At 45.2% G+C, this 22,586-nt stretch overlaps 2 protein-coding genes and 1 long non-coding RNA gene across 15 annotated transcripts in view; 1 reads left to right on the top strand and 2 right to left on the bottom strand.

The window, feature by feature from the left end:
• Positions 1-10,676, bottom strand: part of RELCH (RAB11 binding and LisH domain, coiled-coil and HEAT repeat containing) — a 120,790-nt gene extending 110,114 nt beyond the window's left edge. For all 7 annotated transcript variants that reach the window (XR_012901714.1, XM_075921386.1, XM_075921385.1 and 4 more), the window contains exon 1: positions 9,941-10,676. Coding sequence is in view for 6 of the 7 variants with exons in the window: in XM_075921386.1 (XP_075777501.1) it covers positions 9,941-10,430 (490 nt within the window). In the remaining variant the exon portion in view is untranslated. The remainder of the gene's footprint in view (positions 1-9,940) is intronic.
• Positions 10,677-10,823: 147 nt separating this feature from the next.
• PIGN (phosphatidylinositol glycan anchor biosynthesis class N) overlaps positions 10,824-22,586 on the top strand; it is a 165,545-nt gene continuing 153,782 nt past the window's right edge. For 4 of the 6 annotated variants that reach the window (XM_075921388.1, XM_075921390.1, XM_075921393.1 and 1 more), the window contains exon 1: positions 10,824-11,102. The gene's annotated coding sequence lies outside the window, so the exon portion shown is untranslated. Of the gene's footprint in view, positions 11,103-12,862; positions 12,938-22,586 lie in introns of those variants that run through there. The other 2 variants (XM_075921391.1, XM_075921389.1) reach the window with 2 other exon arrangements.
• LOC142827197 (uncharacterized) lies at positions 11,445-12,225 on the bottom strand. Of its 2 annotated transcripts, none has more exons than XR_012901718.1 (3): positions 12,086-12,225; positions 11,887-11,925; positions 11,445-11,575 (listed from the first exon to the last, which is right to left on the bottom strand). It is a non-coding gene; the product is annotated as an uncharacterized LOC142827197 (long non-coding RNA). The 2 variants fall into 2 exon arrangements; XR_012901717.1 differs by having other exon boundaries at positions 11,451-11,578.

Below are 22,586 nucleotides of genomic sequence, written 5' to 3' on the forward strand. Positions count from 1 at the left end.
TTTTGGGCTGTGAGCGTGGCTGCTTGAGCCTTCATCCCATCCATGTGACCCAGCCACTGGCTTCTCCGTCTTCTCCCAAAAAGATTACATTTGTAACAACTAACGGAATTCATGGCAACTTTCTTCACCACTACTGCTCTACTGCTTTGCTCTGCATCCTTATCCAATCCAAAATCATATATATATATATATATATAGTAGCCCAATGTCTGAGAATCTGTAACGCTGAAATGCTGGCTGTTGCCTCTGGGTGGCCCGTGCTGCATAGGGAGTGCAGGGCCCAAACGGCCACTTGCTCTCGCATGGCGGCCCAGCTGAGCAGCGCAGAAGTCAGCCGAGTGCCACAGCGGTGATGTGAAGCGTGCCAGTGGCTCCAGGCCCCACCTCCTAGCTGGGAGGAGGGCGGGGAAAGAGGAGGTGGAGGACAACTGGGAGGCTGCAGGATCAGTGTTGGGGTGAAAGGAAACGGTGCAGGGGGGTAGCTGGAGCTCACAGGCAGCTGCTCAGCCAGGCTGCTGTGCGGGAACAAGCGGCGCCAACAGCTGTTTGGGCTCCGCACTCCCCAAGCAGGAGGAAGAGGAGAAGAGAAAGAGAGAGAGAGAGAGGCAGGAGGGGGAGAAGAGAAAAAGAGACAGAGAGAGAGGCAGGAGATGGAGGATATCTGAAAGAGAGAGGGGGGGAGAGACATGGGAGGGAGAGGGGAGGAGAGAGAGAGAGAGAGAGAGAGACACACACCGGAGGCTCAGGAGAGAAGACCGAGATAGAAAGGGAATAGGACATGGAGGAGAGACCTGAAAATCCCATTTTATGATGGGCTAATTGGCTAGTTAGTTAAGGTGACCAGACATCCTCCTTTGAGGAGGACAGTCCTCCTTTGCAGTATAATGATACTTGAAAAACAGTGGGATGTATATATATTTTACAGAGTAGGAAAAGAAGGACAATTTTTTTTTTCCAATCTAGTAGCATTGCTGCAAAGTTGGCTGATCTGCTCATCTGTTGAAGTGCTGGACATGCGTACTTGTCACTTGTCAGAAAACCCGGTAAGTTACAAAACCGACTGAACCTGTTAAAAGACTTAATATACAGTGAAAGTATACTTAGAGGGTATTATGAAATGTTATTGTTTATTTTGAGCCAATTTAATTTAATGTCAATGTGATTTTTTTTAGTTGACACAATTAACCCTAAAAATGTTGAAGAAAAGAAAAATGCCATTTCAACGAGAATTTAAAAAAGGATTTCTTTTTATCAGAATTGTGGATGAAACGAGATGATTCATTAGTGAAGTGTACTGTCTATTCGGTGGAATTTAGTGTGGCAGTAGGTGGTCGATCCAGCATAACGAAGCATGTTACATCAAACAAACATCAAAATTCTTTAACATCGGCATCAATGTCCCAGAAAGTTACAGAAACAAAATACAGGACTATGTAGCACTTTAAAGACTAACAAGATGGTTTATTAGATGATGAGCTTTCCTCAAATACCTCAAATTTATTTACATTTTGAACAATTCACTGTAAGATTTACATTATTAAAGACTTTTTGTGAAGAAGCCTCAGTTGAATATTAAAAACTGTTGGGATATTCGAAAACAAGATGGTTAGCTTTAATGCCAGCCACAGAACAAGTGCTGCAATTGTTAGAGCCTTTAAAACCATATTTTCTACATTTGGAAAAATGTCCACTGATCTTGAAAAACTTTTTTAAGAATGAATCTGCTGAAGTAACTCTGTATTTTGTTCACAATCAAGCAACTTTGTTCCAGTCAGTTATAAAAAGTATTGAAAAAGAGCATATAACTTCTACTGAAGTGGGATTGCATATTAAGCAATTCAAGGAGCAACTTCAATCACATCTTGAGTCCAACTTTCTTCCATTGGTTGTAATTACTAATTTAAACAAATTACAAGAGAGCAATCCGGGAATGAAGAAAGAATTTACGAGGGAGGCGAAGAGCTTTTATAAAAATGCTCTTGAATATCTAGAATTAAGCATGACGAACCAGTGTACATGTTTGATTGGATTCTGCTGAATGAAGAAATTCAATGGAATAAAATCCTTCAAAGAGTTTTATTCGTTAAAGAAAAATTTAGCATAACAATAAATGACAATTTATTGTTCGACTAAGTATGAAGAATTAACAAGATAATAAAAGACAATGAATGGACTGAACACGAAATTGATAAAAATGGATCGAGATTTTTAATTTCTTAAGCGCAACAAATATTGATGTTTTTAATGTTATATGATTGTTTTTGTTAAGTCTGTTTGTCTTATAAGACGACTAATATCATGATAATTTATTTATATACATATACAAGTATGTTTTTTTTGTCAACTCCGTGTCCTCCTCGCACATTTTCAAATTCTGGTCACCTTATAGTTAGTTAAGAATCCTTATGGGACTCCTGACCATAACTCACCTCTTTTGGGAAATACTATTTTACATTAAAACAAAATCTTTTCTGGAAAGCACACTGTAGAAGAGATGACCAATGAACAAGATAGGAATTTTAAAATTCATTTGTTTAAAGGTGTAACCACTGAAATTTTCAGGGAATAAACATTTACATGTGCCCAGGGGGAGGGTGTGTATGCATTCATGGGCTCTTTCAGAGGTAATGGGCGGGGGGGGGGTGCCAGAGGCTCCTTGCACATACTGCTTGCTCCCCCCTGCTGCTTGAGGCTCCAAGGGAGCTGGCTTCTGTGAAGCCACCCCCTCCTCTCCTGCTGCAGTGGTAGCATGGGGGTTAAGGGCAGGAGGAAGAGGGGAGTGCAGCTCTGCTGAGTGGGGAGCCGGCTTAAAAGCCAGCTCCCCGTGATCACCGGCTCCTGTGTCTCCTCCCACCTGCTTCCTCTGATACAGTTAACGGTGTACTCAGCTACATGTTCACATCTCTAGAACAAGACAATGATCTTGTTAATTTAGGGGAAATCAAATGAAAATACAGAATGCATTATGAAACAGCTATGTAAATAAGCTTAAATTTTTTTCTAGAAGATGTGGTCTAGTAATTACCGTAAAGGTTTGGAAGCCAAAAGTCCTTTCAGATCTGAGTAGAGCTGTATATTCTGATTTCAAGCCAAGTCACTTGACTTCATGCCTCCGTCAATTGGTATGTACAATAAAAGTAAGCAGTACACCGACAAATACCAGTCTCCTATGGCAGTCCATGTTACTAAATTTTGGGATCTCAAAAGATACTGCCCCTCTCTCTGTTCCACAATCTGAGGTGTACATGCTGAGGCTTTGTATGTTTTCCAGTGGTTACAGGACAAACTCGCTATCAATTTTTGATGGATTTTTTTGGTAATTATTTTTCCTGGCTCTGCTAGAAACTGTGAGCTCTTTTTTTGGAGAAGACTATTATGAAAGTTAGCTGTTCAGGCAAAGGATGACCAATGGTAAATGAGGGCCACTCTGGCCTGGAAAGGATGCTTCAATGTAGTTTTTTACCCAGGTAGCACTAAAATACTGGTACGTGGAGTCAGCATTTCTTCTACAGATGAGCATTCTGGGCTATGTGGGGCAACAATAAAAAATGTCACAGTTGCTCCCATACTGAGAGCGGCTCATCAGACAGTATATTGCAAAATTAAAGTCTGTAGGTTGCTTTTAGTGGTTATTTGCCAAGTTTCTTCAGATTGTTATTAAACCAGCTGAAGCACAAGCCACATATGCCTAGCTATAACCCTCCCACACTGCCAAAGGCAAGGCATGTATTTATCCATGACTCATTTCACTGTGACAGATCATGTTTTGAAGCTGCTATGTTTCAGAATTCCATCTAATTGCTGTTAGAGATTTCATTTTTTTGCCTAAGAATTAGTGCTGGAGTTGTGCAAGATTTTATCTGAGGATGTTACTTGTTATGAGTGTGGGGTTCCAATGTAGGGAGACTGAGTTATGTAAGCAGCATTCACACTGGTTCCCCAACTGTGCATCAGGATCCCAAAGTGGGTTGTGACCCCCATTTAATGGGGTTGCCAAGGCTGACTTGGCATTTCTGTGGCCCAAGGCCAAAGGACTTCTGTTCTGGGTTGAGTGACTCGAGTTATAAACCACCCGCCTGGGACTGAATTTCTGGGGATTCAGCTTGGCCACCCCTTCCATAGGTGGTGCTGAAGCCCTGCAAATCTAGCTATTTGCTTTATATCTGGAGGTATCCTCATCCTCAGATATGTACTGATCATTTTTGCAGATATGGATACAAATTTTGGATCTAGAACCCTGAAAATCTGAAGGTATCAGTGGATCATTTTTGCAGATACAGATTAGGGTGGGGGAAAAAAACCTATGATTTTTTTAAAAAGTTAAAAAATGGTTATGAATTTAAATCAAATGTAATTTATGAATCAAAACACTAAATTTCTCATTTAAAAATAAGTTGCTAATATTTCTGATGAGATTTAAGTCACACCTGCACTTACAGGCTTAAAAATGAAATAATGGTGCTAATCTGTGCAGCCTAACTACTTAGCTCTTGCTTGTTGAAAGAGCTGGGCTTTCAATTTCTGTTTCTCAGCACACTGAAGTTACATGTGCAAAGAAAGACGCATGTTGGATAGGACTGTTGTAGTGGTGGGCCTGGGCCAAGCACGGCAGAGGAGTTAAAATATGGTCCAAAAGACAAAATATACCCACGAAAGCTCCTCACCTATTAAACCATCTTGTTAGTCTCTACAGTGCTACACAGTTTTTCCTTTTCTGAAACAAAAAGAGACAGCATAGAAAGGAATGGAGGAGTGGACTGGAAAAAAAGAGAGAACGCAAGTCAGCACACAATGCTTCCTAAATTCCATCAAACTTTTGTCATAGAAAAGTTATCTTGGCTTTTTGGCATATGACACACTCTATATAAGACTATTTTGAAGATATTTGTTCCCTGGGTACAAAAGGAAAATGTATCTAGTTTAAGCAGTGTGAGATGATTCAGAGCCTATTTGCAAAAACGGAATATCATAACGTAAACAGCTTATTGTGAGAAAATTATATAGATAAAGATGTATATATGTCTGAACAACAATGTGGACCAACCAGTTAGTAACTTAAATTATTCACTTTGCAATTCATCGTTCTTCAAGACTCTATTAGAGATGTGGAACTGTAACCGTGTAAACGATGAGCTTGGGCTCATTGGTGATGTTCACAATTAAATGCAGGTTCCCTGACCGCATTGGCTCCAGGGGAACTGCTGGCTGTGCTGTGTGTAACCATGAAACCACTGAAATTTTCAGCAGTTACTTAATTACACACATTTTAGCATCAATACCCTATGCCTTTTAGTACAAGCCTGATTTAACAAGTAAATTCTCAAGGTGTGTGCTATGTTGGCTGTTGACAGAAAAAAAGTTTACTTAGCTAATTCTCATGGCTTGTTTAGTTAACTAGGTTTATAATCTATCACTGAAGTATACAGTACAGAAAGATCCAGTAAGAAAATCTAAATTTTCAAATTGCCACTGAGTGTCATTTTCTTATTTTATGTTTCATAATACAAGTCCCTTATTTTGGAACATCATGGTCACAAACCACAGGCCAAAGACTTAAGTACAGGCAGTCCCCAGGTTACATGGATCCGACTTACATCAGATCCCTACTTACAAACGGGGTGAGGCAACCCCGCACTAGCTGCTTCCTCCCAGCAGACTAGGGAGACGCGAAGCTAGCGCCTCCTCCCCAGCAGACCAGGGAGACGCGGAGTGGCTTTTCCCAGCAGACACCTCAGCTTGAGAATAAAGGACTGAGGGAAGTGAGGTGTGGGAGAATAAAACTGAGCTCTGGAGAACTGTTTGGCTAGAGTTTCCCCTACAATATGTACCAGTTCCAACTTACATACAAATTCAACTTAAGAACAAACCTACAGTCCCTATCTTGTACGTAACCCGGGGACTGCCTGTACAACTTCTTCAGGAATAAAAGAAAACAATGAAGTCACAAAACACTTCCAAAACAACCGTTTTGCTTCAGCTTCACTGAAGAGAGCAGAAGAATTCAAACTGATTTTCACTCAAAACATTCAATGGAATTCTGTGGCTGATTGTTCAAAACAATGTATTAAGAACTGGCCTATTTTCATAAAACTTTGTGAAGGAAACTGATTAAATGGATGAAAGCATCTCATCCAAAGTACAGGCAGTCCCCGAGTTACGCGGATCCGACTTATGTCGGATCCGCAGTTATGAACGGGGCCCTCCCTCTCGCTGGTCTCCAGTAGACCAGGGAGAGGAAGCAAAGCGGCGGAACACGCGGGCAGTGGACAGGGCTGTCCGCTGCCCGCGTGCTCCGCGGCTTTGCTCCCCGTCCCCCTGGTCTGCAGACCAGAGGGACGGGGGGCAAAGCAGAGCAAAGCCGCGGAGCACGCGGGCAGCGGACAGCCCAGACGCGTCTGGGCTGTCTGCTGCCCGCGTGTTCCGCTGCTTTGCTCCCTGTCCCCCTGGTCTACAGACCAGGGGGACGTGGAGCAAAGCAGAGCAAAGCCACGGAGCCCGAGGGCAGCAGGACAGCCACGGCGCGTCTGGGCTGTCCCGCTGCCCCCGTGCTCCGCAGCTTTGCTCCGGACGCCTGTGGTACAGCAGCTGGGGCGCTGCCGGTTGGTCCCGTAGTGCCGCTCTGGGCTGCTTTGCCCCAGGCGTCCTGATTCAGCCACTGCGGGTCAGTTTCTGCAGCGGCCGAATCAGGACTCCTGGGGCAGAGCAGCTTGGGTGCTGCTGGGTTGGTCCAGTAGCGCCGAGGAGCGGCGGCGCTACTGGACCAACCCAGCAGCACCCCAGCTGCTCTGCCCCAGGTGCCCCAAGTCAGCCGCTGCTGAAACTGACCAGTGGCTGACTACAGGAAGCCCCTACCCCGGGCTTCCTGGAATCAGCCGCTGATCAGTTTCAGCAGCAGCTGACTTGGGGATGCCAGGGGTTCTTAAGTTGAATCTGTATGTAAGTCAGAACTGGCGTCCAGATTCAGCCGCTGTTGAAACTGATCAGTTTCAGCAGCGGCTGAATCTGGACGCCAGTTCCGACTTACATACAGATTCAACTTAAGAACAAACCTACAGTCCCTATCTTGTACGTAACCCGGGGACTGCCTGTATCTGAAATTGGATTAAAGAGTGTTGTAGAAGGTATGCTCAATGCACTGAAACCTATTATCCATAGCCTACACAAACTTCAGAGAAATTGCTGCTGCTGTTGGAATTCGGAAAGTGCTTCAAAAGACTTTGAAGAAAAATACCTCGCCAGAAAGTTAAATTTAAGTTGAAGGCAATAAAAAAAGAGAATGTACCAAACACTAACTCTGCCTTATTTTCTTGTGAGCATTCTTGACCCCAGATATAAAGGTAGATGCCTAACTTCTAAGAATGCTGCTGCTGCCTTGCATGGGCATCTCAGAAATAAGTCAGTTTTACCAATGCTAATAAGTACAGTTAGCATTCTGAGGACTTGTCAGAGTTAATAAAACCAGAAAATGAAAAAGAAAGTTTAAAGACAGTCATCAGCCAGAAAATCAGGAGCCTGCTGCAATTGCAAAGTAGCATTTAATATTTAGTTTAATAAAATGTAAGTGCTATTGTGTTTGTGTGCGTGATTTAATTTTACCATTCCTAATGTACTCTCGTTGCATCTGCAGCTTGACAGAGTGAAGGAGTATTATGTACTATTTTGCAACATCTGTTGTCTAGCATGATTTTAGTTAGCCAGATGTCCACTTATGGGTATGGGCCAAGTTTCCTGCAGTCTCATAAAGTTTATTTACAGCCACAAGCCCTAATTCTCAGTGTTCTGTGGTGTTATTTAGCTCTAATATATCCTTAAGTGTCCTCTAAGAGCCCAATAACCACTGGAAATATTGGCAATGCTGCCAGACAATCTCAACCTCCTGTGATTCAACAAATTCTCTGGTGTGGTACTGGTCAGGTCCCGAGGGTGTCGGACTAGAGAGGTTCAACCTTTATTGTTTGAAAACAAATTATAATACCCTATTTCAAAATATTAAAAGTGATAATACAAAGATGCAATGATATACTTTTAGATAGACACCATCTATTAGTCTACTTCTTATGATAAATAGTAGTACAAGCTAGGGATGTAAAATATCAATTAATTGGTTAATGTTGTATTTAACCCGTTAACCGATTAAGGGAGGGGGCCCACGGCAGGGAGACTACTGGCAGACACAGACTAGGAGTCAGCAGCCCTGTGCTGCGGCCTGGCCATGCTGAAACAGCCCTCTGCCCAAGGGCAAGGGGCTGATCTCAGGTACTGGCTAACTGTTACCTAGTAAGCACCACATCCCTGCTACAAGCTCACAAATTTAATTTGTGCATGGCTGAAGGTATTAAATGAAATCTCAAACCATTTCCAAAATTTAAATCTGTAACATGGCTTTGTGCCTATTATGTTATTTATGAAGATGGGTCATGAAGGTGCCCTTTTATTTGGGAAGCATCTTACACACAAAGTAGATATGTTGTATATTGTGTAGAATATGTATATACCATCCAAGTTTCTATAAACCACAAACACTTTCATTCTTTCAATTTAATATAAAAATGTCAATAACCCATATATTAAAAAGGCAAGGAATCGAGACTAAACCAATTCTTATAAAATTCATGTAATCTTGTAGCTAACTCAAGATTTCTGTTTTACACTCCATGTCTTTGCCATTAGAGTTTCAATGAAAAACAGGCAAGTATTTTATGTAAATAATATGAACATGACTTTGATTTCAATGAGAAATTATCTGTTCATCCATAACTAAGCGCAGTCAGTGACTCTTAAAAAACAGGAAGATCTATGATAGCTTCCCAAAAAACCAAGTCTACCCAACACTGACACACATTTTCTGCCAAAACATTTTGAAGACATGACAGGACATTAGTGCTCTCTAAACATGCTAGCATCATACTCTCTGGTTCAAAATGCTAATACCCGTGAAACTTAAAACAACATATTCTGAATACCCTAATAATGTTATCAGGATCAATTCATTGACCATAATCAACTTTGACAGATTATGTTATAAATTATAGATTTTAGGCACATCAGTCGTAAGCTGAAATATATTTCTTCCTATTTCCACCCCAAGAAAGCTCACTCCCAGTGGAACTATAAACATGTGATGACTGGTGAGTCAGATAAGGGGGGGAAAAAAATCAAACAAATGGGTCAAAAATAAAGTAGAAATGCCTACCTCACTACACAAGAAAGACTTAACACACAACAAATAGTCTTACAGCACCTTAGAGACTAACAAACCACTTAGACGGTACAATGAGACATTTTGTCCCCTTTTTAATGTTTTTCCTTCTCCCCTCCCCCCCATTTATTTAATAACTGGACCTTTAATAACTCCATTTATCTGAAGAAGTGGGCTGTGCCCATAAAAGCTCATGATATTAGCTACATGTTTTGTTAGTCTCTATGGTGCTGAAAGACTATTAGTTGTTTCTTGAGTTTTTCCAGTTATAGACTAACTCCATTACCCCTCTGAATAGTTCAAGGACTGCATTAAAATTAAATCGCACACAGCTCTGCATAAGATAACTTCTAAGCAAATATTTGCTAAAGATTTTCAACGAGTCCTAATGACATGACACTAGAAAACAACAGCAAACCTTTACCACAGGCACATCACTAGCATCCCCCATGATCCCCATTACTTCAGCCCTTTCTCCCTCCCCGTCTCATGCTCCATCTCTCTCGCTCTGTATCTGCTGTACAACACCCACCCCTCATACCCACGGCTACACCAGCTCCTCAATACGCTCAAGCCCCCTACTCCAAGCACCCCAACTCAGCAGGACGCACTGAGGTTCGGCCACCAGACACCTCTCGCTCCAGGCCAGCTTCGCACTCCTTCCACCACGAAGACTCGCCATGCAGAGACCCCAGCAGGGCACATTCCCCTTCTTCCCTGTGATAAGCGAGAGGCACTTACTTAGCTGCCCGGGGACGGGCTCCTTGCCGCCGGCTGCTGCTCCCCCCGGCGCCGCGCCAGCAACTGGCCAGAGACCCGGGGCTCCCCCTGCGGGCGGGGTGCCGCTCTGCCGCTCGAAGTTGCCCGGGTTGGAAAAATAGTCGCGCAGGCGGGGCAGCTCGCGGCCGCTCTCCAGCAGCTCCGTGTGCAGCTCCAGCGCCGTCAGCAGGAACTGGTCCCGGAGCAGCTGCGCCGCCAGCGCGTCCACGGACACTCGGGGAGGATCCCCGGGCCCAGCCCAGCCGGCCTCCCCCGGGGTCGCCGCCCGCAAACCCGGCAGCGCCCCGGGACCCCCCATCGCCGCCGCCTCCTCCTGCTGCTGCGGGGAGAGCGGAGCCCCCGGGCCGGGGTCGCTGCTGCCGCCGCCAACTCTCGGCTCCTCCGGCTCATCCTCCTCCGAGTCGCTGAGGAACGGGTTCACGCTGCTGCCCCCGCCCGCCGCCGCCGCCATCTTACAGCGCCGCACGGGCCGCGCAGCGCCCCCGCCCGCCGGCCCAGCGACACCTCCCGGCTCCTGCCGCCGCGCAGCCTCCCCAGCCCTGCGCCGCCGGCCCGGCCCCAGGCGCCGCCGCCGCCCCCACTAGCAAGGTGGGCAGCCGCCACTCTCTTCCTCCCTCCTTCCCCTCCGCTGCCGGCTTCCGGGTCCAACTCTCGCGAGACGTCCCCCTCCAACAGCGAGCAACGGCTGGGGCCGGAATGCGAGACTCCACCCCCTTTCCCTGTCAAATGCACCTGAATCCCACCCGCGATGGGAAAAGGGGGCGGGGAAACGCGCAGGGCAGAGGGAGGAGCCTGGGAGGGAGAGGTTATGGGTTAAAGGGGCGGAGTCTATAAGACGAGAGAGCCACAGGCGAGGCTGCGCCCAGGAGGAAGTATTGGGGCGGTGGGCGGAGTTTATTTTAAAGGCGCCCGTAGCGGGGGAATGAGTGGGGCTTGTGGAAGCACGTGACGGTCAGTGGAAGGGGCGTGGTCTGGAGGCAGAAGTGGGTGGGTGGTGACAGCCGCGAGCGGAAGTAAGGACTGGAGCGAGCGAGAGATAGCGGCTGTTCTCGCGAGACGGTCCATGACCCGGAACGGCAGCGTGGGGCGAACGTGGGTGCCGGCGCCGATGGCCCCTTCGCTAGTAAGTAGCCGCGGGGGCGGCGCCTGCGCAGTTGGTGTCTCTCGTCTGGTGGTGCGCGTGGGCTTCGACGCCTGCCCGGTAGCGCCCCGCCTCGTGGCGTGCCTGGGCTCGGGCTCACCCCCAGCGCGCGCCCGGGGGCGTGTCGGTCCTGCTGGGGCAGCCAGGGGGCTGGCCCGGGCCGCTGTGCCGAGCCCCGCAGGGCGCCCGGGGCTGGGAGCCAGGCCCGCCTGCCGCAGCCGTGACCCGGGGGCGGAGGGATCCGGCCCCATGTTTGTATTGGACCAGGCGCTGTTGGCGCGCTGGAGCGGCTCGGGAGCCCTGTGCCGCTGGGCAGCGTCTCTTTCGCCAGCCGGGTGGTCCCATTACAGAGGCTGCCTCGCTCGCCTTTCTCTCTGCTACGCCGGGCTCAGCACCGCAGATGTCCGTCCTGCATTCAGTAACTGTCCTCAGCAGGTGGCGTTTTTCTCTCTGAACTACTTGAAAGGTGGAAACCAAGTGGCAGTTGGAGCTAAATGGTTGCAGTGTACTTACACCTTGCTTCCGCCCCCCGCCCCCAGGACTTCAAGCTGAAATGCCCTGTGCTCACCAAAGCTGGTTTTCTTCCCCTTCTACCTCTCCCCATCACCCCTCCCATTTCCCTTCTTACAAACTCAGTATTGGGATGGAGAGTCTAGCTAGGTACTTTCTATTTTACACATCACAGCAGAAAGATTTCTACAGCCCCAAATGTCTGCGCAGTTGCATTGACTACAGTATAATTGATGGGAATTTAATAAACACTTACGTTGATGCACAATTAGTAGTGGAGGCCACCCTCCTATAGCTGTTCTGACAGAAATGAAGTATAATTAGTTGTGCTCTCTTGACTCAACGTCTAGATCTTTATACAGATCAGTAAGAATCATTTTTATGTAGTCACTTCTTAGACTAGGATCATATTTTAAATAGATAAGCAGGGCTCACAGATAATGCAGTCTACTCACCTGTGGTGAGTAGATTGCAACCTGGAAGAACTGGGTTCAGGCGATCTACACATGTGCAGAACGATCTGCGCATGTGCAGCTCATCGGATAGCGCGGTTTGGCGAGCCCTGTAGATAAGAATGGCCATACTGGGTTGGACCAAAGGCCTATCCAGCCCAGTATTCTGTATGCTGAAAGTGGCCAATACCAGGTCCCCAGAGGGCATCACAACAGGTAATCCTTATGTAATTCCTCCCCATCACCTGCCTCTAGAACAGTGGTCCCCAATGTGGTGCTCGCAGGTGCCATGGCGCCCGGCGGGGCATTTATGTGCACCCGCCTAGTGACCAGGGCTGGCCGAGCCGTTCCTACACCCTGGGCACCTGGCACATGCGCGGTGCCACCCCCAGGCACGCGGAGCATGTGCAGCCCCGCCCCCGGGCGCCCGGCAGCCCCAAAAGGTTGGGCACCACTGCTCCAGAGAAACAGAGGCTAGGGATACCATTCCTACACATCCTGGCTAATAGCCATTGATAGACCTAACCTCCATGAATCTATCTAGCTCTTTTTTGAATCTTATTGAAGTTCTAGCATTCACCACATGCTCTGGAAAGGAGTTACACTAGTTGACTGTGCTTAACTACAGTTGCTATGTAACTGTGGTTGCTAGGTGTCCAGTTTTCAACTGAACACATTGTCATAAAGGGACCCTCCCAGCCTGGTAAAAGTGAGCGAGCAAGTGAATGAGGGTCCACGAGAGTGAGTGATATGAGGAAGGGGGTGGGTGGAGTGAGTGGCCTTGAGCTTCAGAGAAGGGATGGGTCAAGGGAGGTTTTGTTTGGTCAAAAAGTTGGCAACCTTAAAACGCAGCAGGTAAAACATGCTTTATTATTCCAGAAAAATTCTTCAAACTGTAAACTAGGGGGTCTCAAACTCATGGCCTAAGGGCCACCTACAGGCCAAGCAGTTCTACAATCTAGCCTATGTGCAGCACTGACATGAGAGTGGTGGTGCACAGGCTGCTGTACTAGGCCACCACAAGATCCCAACTTAGACAGCTGGCAGTTGGTCTGGCAGAAAGGAGTACAATTTAATGAGAGGTGCTCTAATCTAGAGGATTAAGTAAGAGACTGAGTTTTTAATTTATGCAAGCAACTCTGACATTATAATCCTGGCTTGAACACTAACTACTTCTATAGCCCTAGCCAAGTTGCAGTGTTTTTTGATGATGTTTACTCCATGTAAAATGCGAGTAATAACTACCTTTCAGTGGGGTTTGTGAAATGCTTTTACATATGTCCCCAAAATCACTGGGCTGTGTTGCAACCCTGCAGTAGCAAGTCCTCTAGCTCCTGAATCTTTTGGAGGATTTTCCTTGAAACACTTAAATGTTGACAATGATGAGCAAACCTCAGCATGAACAACTGGGTACTGCTTCTCTACCAGAGAAGTTACTTAAATATAGAGAATGTTACAAATAACTGAATAATCAAATTTCTCCATAATCTAATAATGCTAGCCATATGTTTAATTATGAGGGTAGGAGATTATCCTATTTATCAATGAAATGCTCAAATATTGCTTCATCTGTCTATCCAAAAACTCAAAGGTCAGGTCTGGTTTAGGGTTGTAATACTGTAGTGGACCAATCTATAAGTTTTGCTTATTGTCTAGTGCTAAAAACTACATGCTCTTCCCACTCCCAGTAAATTTTTTAGCAGGCTGGCCAGCAACCTGGCTCAGGTCTGACTTGCACCGGGTCCGGGACCTACCTCCGCTGCAGCTCTGCATTTAAAGTGAATTAGGAGGCAGCCAAGCTCAGTTTCTGCTCGTGCTGGGCCTGGGAGCTCAGCCCTCTCACCCCCCGGGTAGGGGCTGCTGCCACTTTTTGATGCTGCCTCTCTACCAGGCAGCTGATTTGGGAGGGGAGCTGGTTTTTTAACTGGCTCCCTTCACAGATGGCCTCCTGTCTGGCAACCCACGCTGCTGCCTGTGGCACCCCACAGAGGCATCAGCATGGAGTAGCAGGGGATTGCTCAGGAGTGGGGCTGGAGAGCACTGGCTGCCAGCCCCACCCCTGGGGACTATAGAATAGTCAAGTAACAGATAAGAATTCATGAGGTTAATTTACTATTCAGTTAACTGATATTTAACATCTCTAGTTTGCCTGTAAAGTAATACGAATGTCTTCTTCTAATGGGCTGAGTTTGCTTCATGGAGGTATGGTGGGTCACAGTGCTATAGCACCTTTTTTTGAATATTGTGCCAACTGAATTGAATTTGTATAATTGTCCTTTCATGAACATGTGCTCGTGAATGACAGTTTGTTGCTCTCCAAGGTCCTAGGACTGACTCTGGTCTCTTTGAATGTGAGCCACTGTCCTGATAGTAAGCTTTAAACAAACTGTGATTCATTCCTTTTGGCTTTGTAAGATACTATAGGACAGTGATAAGCAACCTAGGCTAGGAAGAGGGCTGCATGCATGGACCTCCTTCATCTCAGTGGGCTGCAAGATTGTTGTAACCAAGACGGTAGTTTTGCTAATTGTGCTTGCATACCTAGAATTGTGCAATGACAGTTCATCTCATTTCATGTGCCCTTGCTTTATGTGCATGTCATTTTAGCAATACTGGTGGGAGAAACTATGCAGATGGAAGCCAGTGGACTGACAATCCTCTGGTGTGGGCAACAGTAAACAAAATGTTTTGTAGCTCACACATAGAACACTGATGGGCCACAGACTGCCCATCACTGATGTAAGACCTAAACTAAGAATATGTGGTATGTTTGAGAGCTGTGCTACCCTTTTAAATTAGTCCATCTTCTACACATTTCTGGAGCCTATGCATGTACCTAGTGGTTTTTGTGCTCTACAAATATGATAAGTGTATCAAAATATTTGGACAAGAGACAGAACTCGAGACTGATTCAAAGGGAAACTTATGTCTTCAGCACAATCTTGTTTGGAAGACACCATAAAATATGAATAGAAAAAGGCTCAAATTGAAAACATCACCACAGAAAATAAATGTTACCAAGAACTCCAGAACAAAAGGTTGCAGAGTACAAGGAAACAAACAAAAACCCTGAAAGGATGGTTTACACTAGATCCAATACAGGGTTAAAATTCCATGTGGCAGAAGAACATTAATCTCATTCTGAATCAAGGACAATGCTTAAAGTTTCTTAAAATGTTTTGATGCAAAGAAATGGCCTTCCTTTTGTCTCTTTGGAGAGTAGTAATAACTGCTGAATGCACTTTTTATAAATGCTGATTCTAACATTTTTTTTAAGCTGTTCATGAACCATAAAACCTAAAAAACTGTTTTAGTCTGAAAGTTTCTTCACATTAGAATAAATCTTTATTTTTGCTCAATATTGCAGTCATTTCTGACATGGTGACTTATGTTCCTCCTCATTTGCCATCTGTGAAATAAGATGGCCTGAGTGTTAATGTTGTGAAGCTTATCATTAGCAGGCTTTAGAGCTGGTCCAGATTACTTTTCCATAATACACAGATGAAGATATTATTAAGCTGCAGTATCTTTAGAAAGTCCATGCAACGAAAAATCAGTTTTCACTATCTGTGGAAATAATGAAAAAAAGAGCTGCCCTGTAAAAAGTACAGCTAAGTGGTTAAAAGTTAGACCATTAACGATGTTAATGTATTCTGTTAGTCATGAGGGTGTTCTTATGTCGTCTTCCCTTCCTTCCCCTCCTATGCAATTTGGACTGACCCTATTTATTTTTATAAAAAAGAAAGGTATACCTTTTATAAATACTGTTTTTAATGTTTACTTTTTTTCTGCCTAACTAGAAGAATTAAATTTAGAGCAATTCTGACACCAAACAGCAGTTTTAGTTAATTGCTATTTTTTGTATTACCCTTTCTATTTCTGAAGTTTTTAGCAAATTAATGATTGTTCTCTCTCACGCTTTTCTTGTTGTTTGAAGACGACTGATATTGTAATAGTAGCATTATAATTTCAGTTCAAGAGTTATTAGATAGGAAGAAATCACTTATTTAAATATTCATCTTAATTAATAAGCAAAATGTATATTAATAAGAAGATGAGGTTAAAATTAGACATGTAGATTTGTATTTAAGCTGTGTTTTAAAGCTTTGCTTTCTTGCATATTAGCTCCTGTAGAACACATTTTAACTAGGGATATTAAAATGCATTTATTCATGTAAACGTGTAACTGATAGAAATTCCTATATCCAAGGCCAGTGCTTGCAGTGTATGTGGGTAGGGGTGGGGAGGGCGGTGGCTCTGTGGGAGCCAGTACATATGGGGAACCATCTTGAAAGCCAGCTCCCTGTGCACACTGACTCCATCCCTCCCCCTGCTTTGTGCTGCTGATGCAAAGGCAGCAGTATGAGAGTAGGACTTGTGTAACTGTGCATATTAACCAATGGCCCATAAGAAAGGCCATACTCGGTCAGACCAAAGGTCCATCTCAACCAGTATCCTGTCTACTGACAGTGGCCAATGCATCATGCCCCAAAGGGAATGAACAGGATAGTTAACCATCAAATGATCCATCCCTAGTCACCCAGGCTCAGCTCCTGACAGGATAGAGACACCATTCCTGCACATCCTGGCTAATAGCTTTTGATTGATCTATACTCCATGGGTTTATCTGGTTCTTTTTTTAACCCTTTTGTAGATCTTTGACTCCACAGCATCCTCTGGCAAGGAGTTCCACAGGTTGACTGTGTGTTGTGTGAAGTGCTTCCTTGTGTTTGTTTTAATCTGCTATCTATTAAGAACTTTCTTATTCCCCTGCGTAAGCACAATATTGCAGCCTAATTTTAACCAGTGCTCTTGTACGTATATAGTAACTTTCTTTCCTACATTTAGTTCTTTAATGATTGCAAGATGGGATGTGTAGTCACAAAATGTGACTTATATTACAAGATGGATCTGATGTGAGTTCACGATATTCTTGGTTGCCACTTGAGGTCACTCTGTTTCCATTCTGCCCCTTTCATGTTCTGCATTCACTGTGCCACTCACAAGAATATTTTGGCTTCTCTCCCAACCCACTCTGGCCTGTAAGAAAGGAGCTATGCCACTTGAATTCTTTCACTCTGAGAGTGGGATTGCCCCTTTTCCAGCTGCTTTGTTTCTGCATGTCTAGGAACTACCACATGCTGCACTGCACTGAACAAAGGGATTAAAAAAATCAGGCTGCATCACTTACGTACTTCCTGCTATCTTATTGATTGCCGTGCAGGTTGGACCCCACTGGTCCGACACCCGTGGGACCTTACCAGTCCCAAACCAGGGAGTTTGCTGAACCTGGGGAGGTAAATGCTTCCCTGTTTGTCTCTGCCCCACGTAGAGGCTTGTCTCTTGCCTCTGGGGCTCCTAAGGCTGGGGAACCCTGCCTTGCCACTGTTCCCACTAATGCTGGCTCAGTCGGTGTTCCCACCCTACCTTAGATCACCTGATCCCTGCTAGCGCCGTGGGCACTGGTGGTTCCCTGTGTCTCCCTAGCTGCCTCCTGGCCCCATGTTGCCATTCCCCCATCACCACTGTCCCAGGCTGTCATCCGGCCCACTGCTGCTGGCCAAACTGAGGCTCCCCAGCTCCTGCAGGACTGCTGGCTGGCTGGTTCCCATTCCCAGCCTCTGGGGCTCTTTGGTTCAGCAACATCCATGGCTCTGCCAGACCACAGACATTGGGCTAGAGTCCTGGGCTTGGGAGGGTGCATTTACACTTCACCATAATTCAAAATAAAATATGCAATTTGAGCTACACAAATTGTGTATCTTATTTCGATGCTATTTCAAAATAGCTTATTTTGTCATTTGTTTGTCTTCACAGTACCAAATTTTGAAATAAAGCACTATTCCGAAATGTTCCTTTCTCCTCGTAGAATGAGGCTTTCAGGGACATCGGAATAGCGAGCCCAAAATAATGGCATGCTGTGAAGACGCGGGATAGCTATTTCAGGATACTCTCATATTCTGAAATAGCATTGCAATGTAAACGTACCCTGAAAGTCAACCTGTACTTGTGAGTAGAAGGGCTGGATGAGATATCTGGAATAGTATAGGTTGGACCTCCCTTGTCCAGCATCTTTGTGACCTAACTAGTTCAGAATGAGGGGATTTGCTGGACCAGGGGAGGTCTCTCGCCTCGTGCCTTGTGCTGCTCCACTGCCACTAGACTAGGGCAGACTGGCTCCACAGCTGGAGTTCCATGGCCAGGGCCAGAGCTCTGCAGCCGCTTGGTTCTGTGGCTGGGGCTCTGCAGCCTCACCACGGGCTGGGGCCAGAGATCCACAGCTGCTGCTGGGCTCACAGCTCCCTGGCTGCAGTTGGAGCTCCACAGCTGCTGGGGCTAGAATTTCCCACCATGCCGCGCTCCTCCCCCCGCAACACTGTGCCCCTGACAGTCTCCAGTCTCCCTAACTGCACTCCTGCCCCATCACCAGGCCTCCCTATTCCTCAGCTCTGTTGTCCAGGAATATCCATGGTCATGCTGGACCATGAATGGGGCTGGAACAGAGTGTCCTGGTTAAGGGTGGTACAACTTTATGAATACCTGACTGAAATGCCCAGTAACATATTTAAAATGTGAGGGGCTTTGTGTTCTAGGTTGTCTGATATGGCCCATTTGAGACAGCTGTCAGCCGACGGTCAGGGCAGTGAGTCCCTTATGACCGGCTGAAGTTCTTTTAAATTGTGCTTGGTTCTGTTACAGCAACTGAAGGAGTCAGGTTAAAGCTTAAACAGTTACTATTTTATTGTTACAGGGTAAATTTAGCTGTTAAATGCTACTACTGTGTTACAGATAACACAGACACTACAAAGGACAGGACAGAAATTACACTAAAGTCATTTACAGGTACCATGAAACCCTTTGGTTCTCTGAGCTCTTATTAAATGCATGCAAAATAGACACATAGCAGGTATATATTCTCACCCCTGCGTTCCAGACTTGGCGTGGCCAGCGTCTTTCTCTCAATCCCTCGGGAAGAAGTAGGGCGAGGTTGGGCGTCCCACAGACCTCGGGAGACAATCAATACCTGCCAGCAGGTATAGATGATTGGAGCTCCAATGGGGTGGGCGGCTGAACCTCTTTTTATACCCCTTGGGTCATGTAGGCTTCTTCCTGGTTTCAAGTGGCCAATTAGGAAAAATGGCTTTGAATGCCAAGTTTCCCACGAAGGGTGCAAAGCATAATTTACACCTGGGAAAATGCAGACAATGGGCACCTCTGGTATGTGATGGGCGAAGATTCCTCTCCTGGGACAGTGCAGGCGTGTCAATTACTGGTACTAGCCATCAGGGCGACGGGAGGCCCCGGGTCGTCAGCTAGCCCATTTACTGTCTGGTTTCTGTTTATGGTAGAGTCAGGGACAGGCAGCAAACCTGTGTTCCCAGGGCATCAAAGGCTGACTGCCTTTCTCTTGCTCTCTGGGGGGGGGGGGGAAACAAGATGGGGCTCGTGGAAAAACAAGATGGGGTTTTTGTGTCTGGCTACATTCCACCCCCTTGACACGCCTCACTATGTCCCAGAACGCAAGATGGCGGTGATGCCAGCACCCTTTGCCCTCCTTGGAGGAAGCTAAAATCGCCCTATCAGCAGGGTCTGATCAGATAATTTGGATCAAGGGATTGATTAGGATCGCTTCCCAACGCCATATACCAGATTTGTGCAGAGCAGTGTACACAAAACGCCTAACAATACATAGAAGCATGCAGTAAGCAATTACAACAAGTAAAATGGTTAATATAGTATTTACAATAGAGTGAAGGAATGGAGTTAACGAAAGTCCTAGGTGTTGGGCTAGACAATCTAGCCATGAGGCTTTACATTTTTAGTTACAGCATGTCTTATCCCATACCGTTTGTTGCCACTTCCCTTGCCTCCCCTCTTGACCTCCCCCCAGAGTTATTTAGAGGATTGCGGTAGTCGCTGTCATCGAACCATACCGGTCCCCATCGGAAGATGTCACTTTGTTTCACCAGTCATTTGGGCTGAGAGGGACAAACTCGATTCCCAGTCCAGTAGAGGAGTCAAGTAAGGTGTTCTGGTACAGCAGTAGCAGTTGGGATGAGGAAGAAGACCATGGCGAGTTGGAGTACCATGTCTTATTTCAATAGTCTGTAACTAACAACAGTGGTTGCAAGCGCTACAACAGCAAGCGGTATATATATACAAAAAGTTCATGGTGGTTTTCCTGGATCCACACCAGCATTGGGAGGGATCCATCCCACTGGAGCACTGTTTAGGGCTATTGCCTCAGTTTCCTGTAATAAAACATAAGGTTTGCCGGTCTTGGATACAATCCAAGCCTCAGTGATGGTTATTGGTGTTAGCCCAGCATCTGCAGTTGTCCAGACTCCTTTTCCCTTATAGGAGTGCAGTACATGGGTTTGTGTTCCCAAACTGGGGTGTTGGGACAAGGGCTATTAAGTGGTTTAGTCCCATGATCGTAGACAACCCTGTTGTCCATCGGGTTGGGTAAGCAAAACCAATTTTTGAAACAATTTTTACTCCAGTTAAAACATACTTCCACCCTTGCTTACTGGTGGGTAGTGTACCAATATAATTTACTTGCCAGGTTGCCCATAGTATTTTTCCATCTCTTAGCCTGGCAAATCATTGCCTTTCTGTTATGTTTCCTGAGTTCAGCACATAGGGTGCAAGCTTGTACCAGATCTCTGGCTTGTTTGTGGGTGATAGGCCACCCCCTGGCATGTGCCTGCCGCACCAGCTCTCTGTGTGTCCCAAGGTTTCATGTAGCCAAATGTACAGGTGTTCCCAATCCACCTGGGCAGCAAAAATTTGTACTGCTGCATCTGCTAGGTTATTTAGCTGTGCAGTCAGGGTGTTATTCTTTTGGTGAGCTGCCACATGACCTATGCTTAAGGCATTTTGGGTTGAATACTGGTATATCCATTTCCAATATTCCAATCTCCAAACAGGTTTTCCTTCTATTTCCCAGTTAGTTATCCACTGGGTGGCTCCAGCCCATATAACACAGGAGTTAGTGTAAGTCTGCTGAGACAGCAGCAGCCTTCTCTGTCCACTTTCCTTTGAAGCCAAAAGTGTTATCAAGTCAGCCTTGAAAAAAAACAGTTAAGTTTCAAAGCTTGAATTTTTAAACTAATAATTTGGTTTCTAGAAAGTTAAATTTAACCTTAAAAGTTGAATGCCCAACAGAAGCACTAACCAATTTGTGCCTTGTCTGTTTGCAATTTTAAGCAAGAGGACATTATCCAAAACAAAATAAAACTATTTAATTTGAAATTCACAAAATAGAGTTACAATATATATAGCTCATTCCTTTATGCAGTTAACCAATTAAGTTTCAGTAGAATCCTTAATTTTCCTTTGCAGATTTAACAAAGGTGTCCATAGACAAAATGTTTACATTTGATTGTTTCTTTGCCTACATGATTTGCACAGTGCTTAATGAAGAGGCTGCAAAGAAACAAGGTATCATTTTTAAAACAAGATTTCCCTTCACATATTACTACCATTGCTTAATCCCTTCCACACTCCCATGGAGTCCACCTTTTATCTTCACATTCCCTCAAATCACTTGCTTTGTCCTTTCAAAGAAAATGTTTTTCATTCCTAGTAACTTTCCAATGTCTGCTCTACTTTCCTTATTCCTTCAACTCTGCCCATAGGGCTCCAAACCTTTTGCCTTCCCCTTTTTTTACATGCTTTTTCCTTCTTATGGTCCATCCTAATTCCTGCTAAATGACTTTTTCCAATGACACAGGTTTGTCTACTATTAATTTGGTAAGGAGGGTGAGCTTGTTCACTAAGCCTCATACCTCCTGGTTCTTTTCTTAAACATATTCCTGAGGGAAGAAAAACAAAAAATAAATAAATCTGAGAGTTGCTTTAACTCTCAGCACCCATCCTTAAGGGAATCTAGCTCTGTCTGGGTACTGAGGGACATGCATTTCTACCTCTCCACTTTTGCAGCAGAGGCTTTTACATTTTTCCAGTTTCATGTTTGCATTCTTATTCAGTCAGTTTTGAAGAACACCTCATTACAGGTTTTCCATAGAAGACAAAAGCTGCAGCTGTTTCCCTCTCCTTTGAAGTTGAGGGTTTACATATCCACAAAGTTAGTCAATTTGTCTTCTAGGTCTGAAATTGTATGGATAGCAATTAACACTTGATCAGACCAAGGGCTATGCCCAAACCTTTGCAAGATTTTGTTTAAAAGGGGTAACATCTTTTACAAATGCCAATTTCTCAGTCTTCTCTCTGCCTTCTTAAAAGACTGCTTACATTTAAACTTTTCCTAGTATACCCAACCTCCTATTTCTTTCTTTCTTTCTGGAGGGCTACAATTTGAACTTTCTGATATTAGGTAGTTTGCTAATCAAACTTAGCTATTACCTGCAAAGCTTCTTTGTGCTGCCAGCTAGGGTATTTACACCACAAAGGAAATCACAACCTGTTGTGGCTCCTGGAGCTCTCACAGCATTTTAGTCTGTTTGCAGTTTTTACTCATTCTATAGTTTACAGGAAAATG

The sequence above is a fragment of the Pelodiscus sinensis genome, chromosome 2 (genome assembly GCF_049634645.1).
Source record: "Pelodiscus sinensis isolate JC-2024 chromosome 2, ASM4963464v1, whole genome shotgun sequence".
NCBI lineage: Eukaryota > Metazoa > Chordata > Testudines > Trionychidae > Pelodiscus > Pelodiscus sinensis.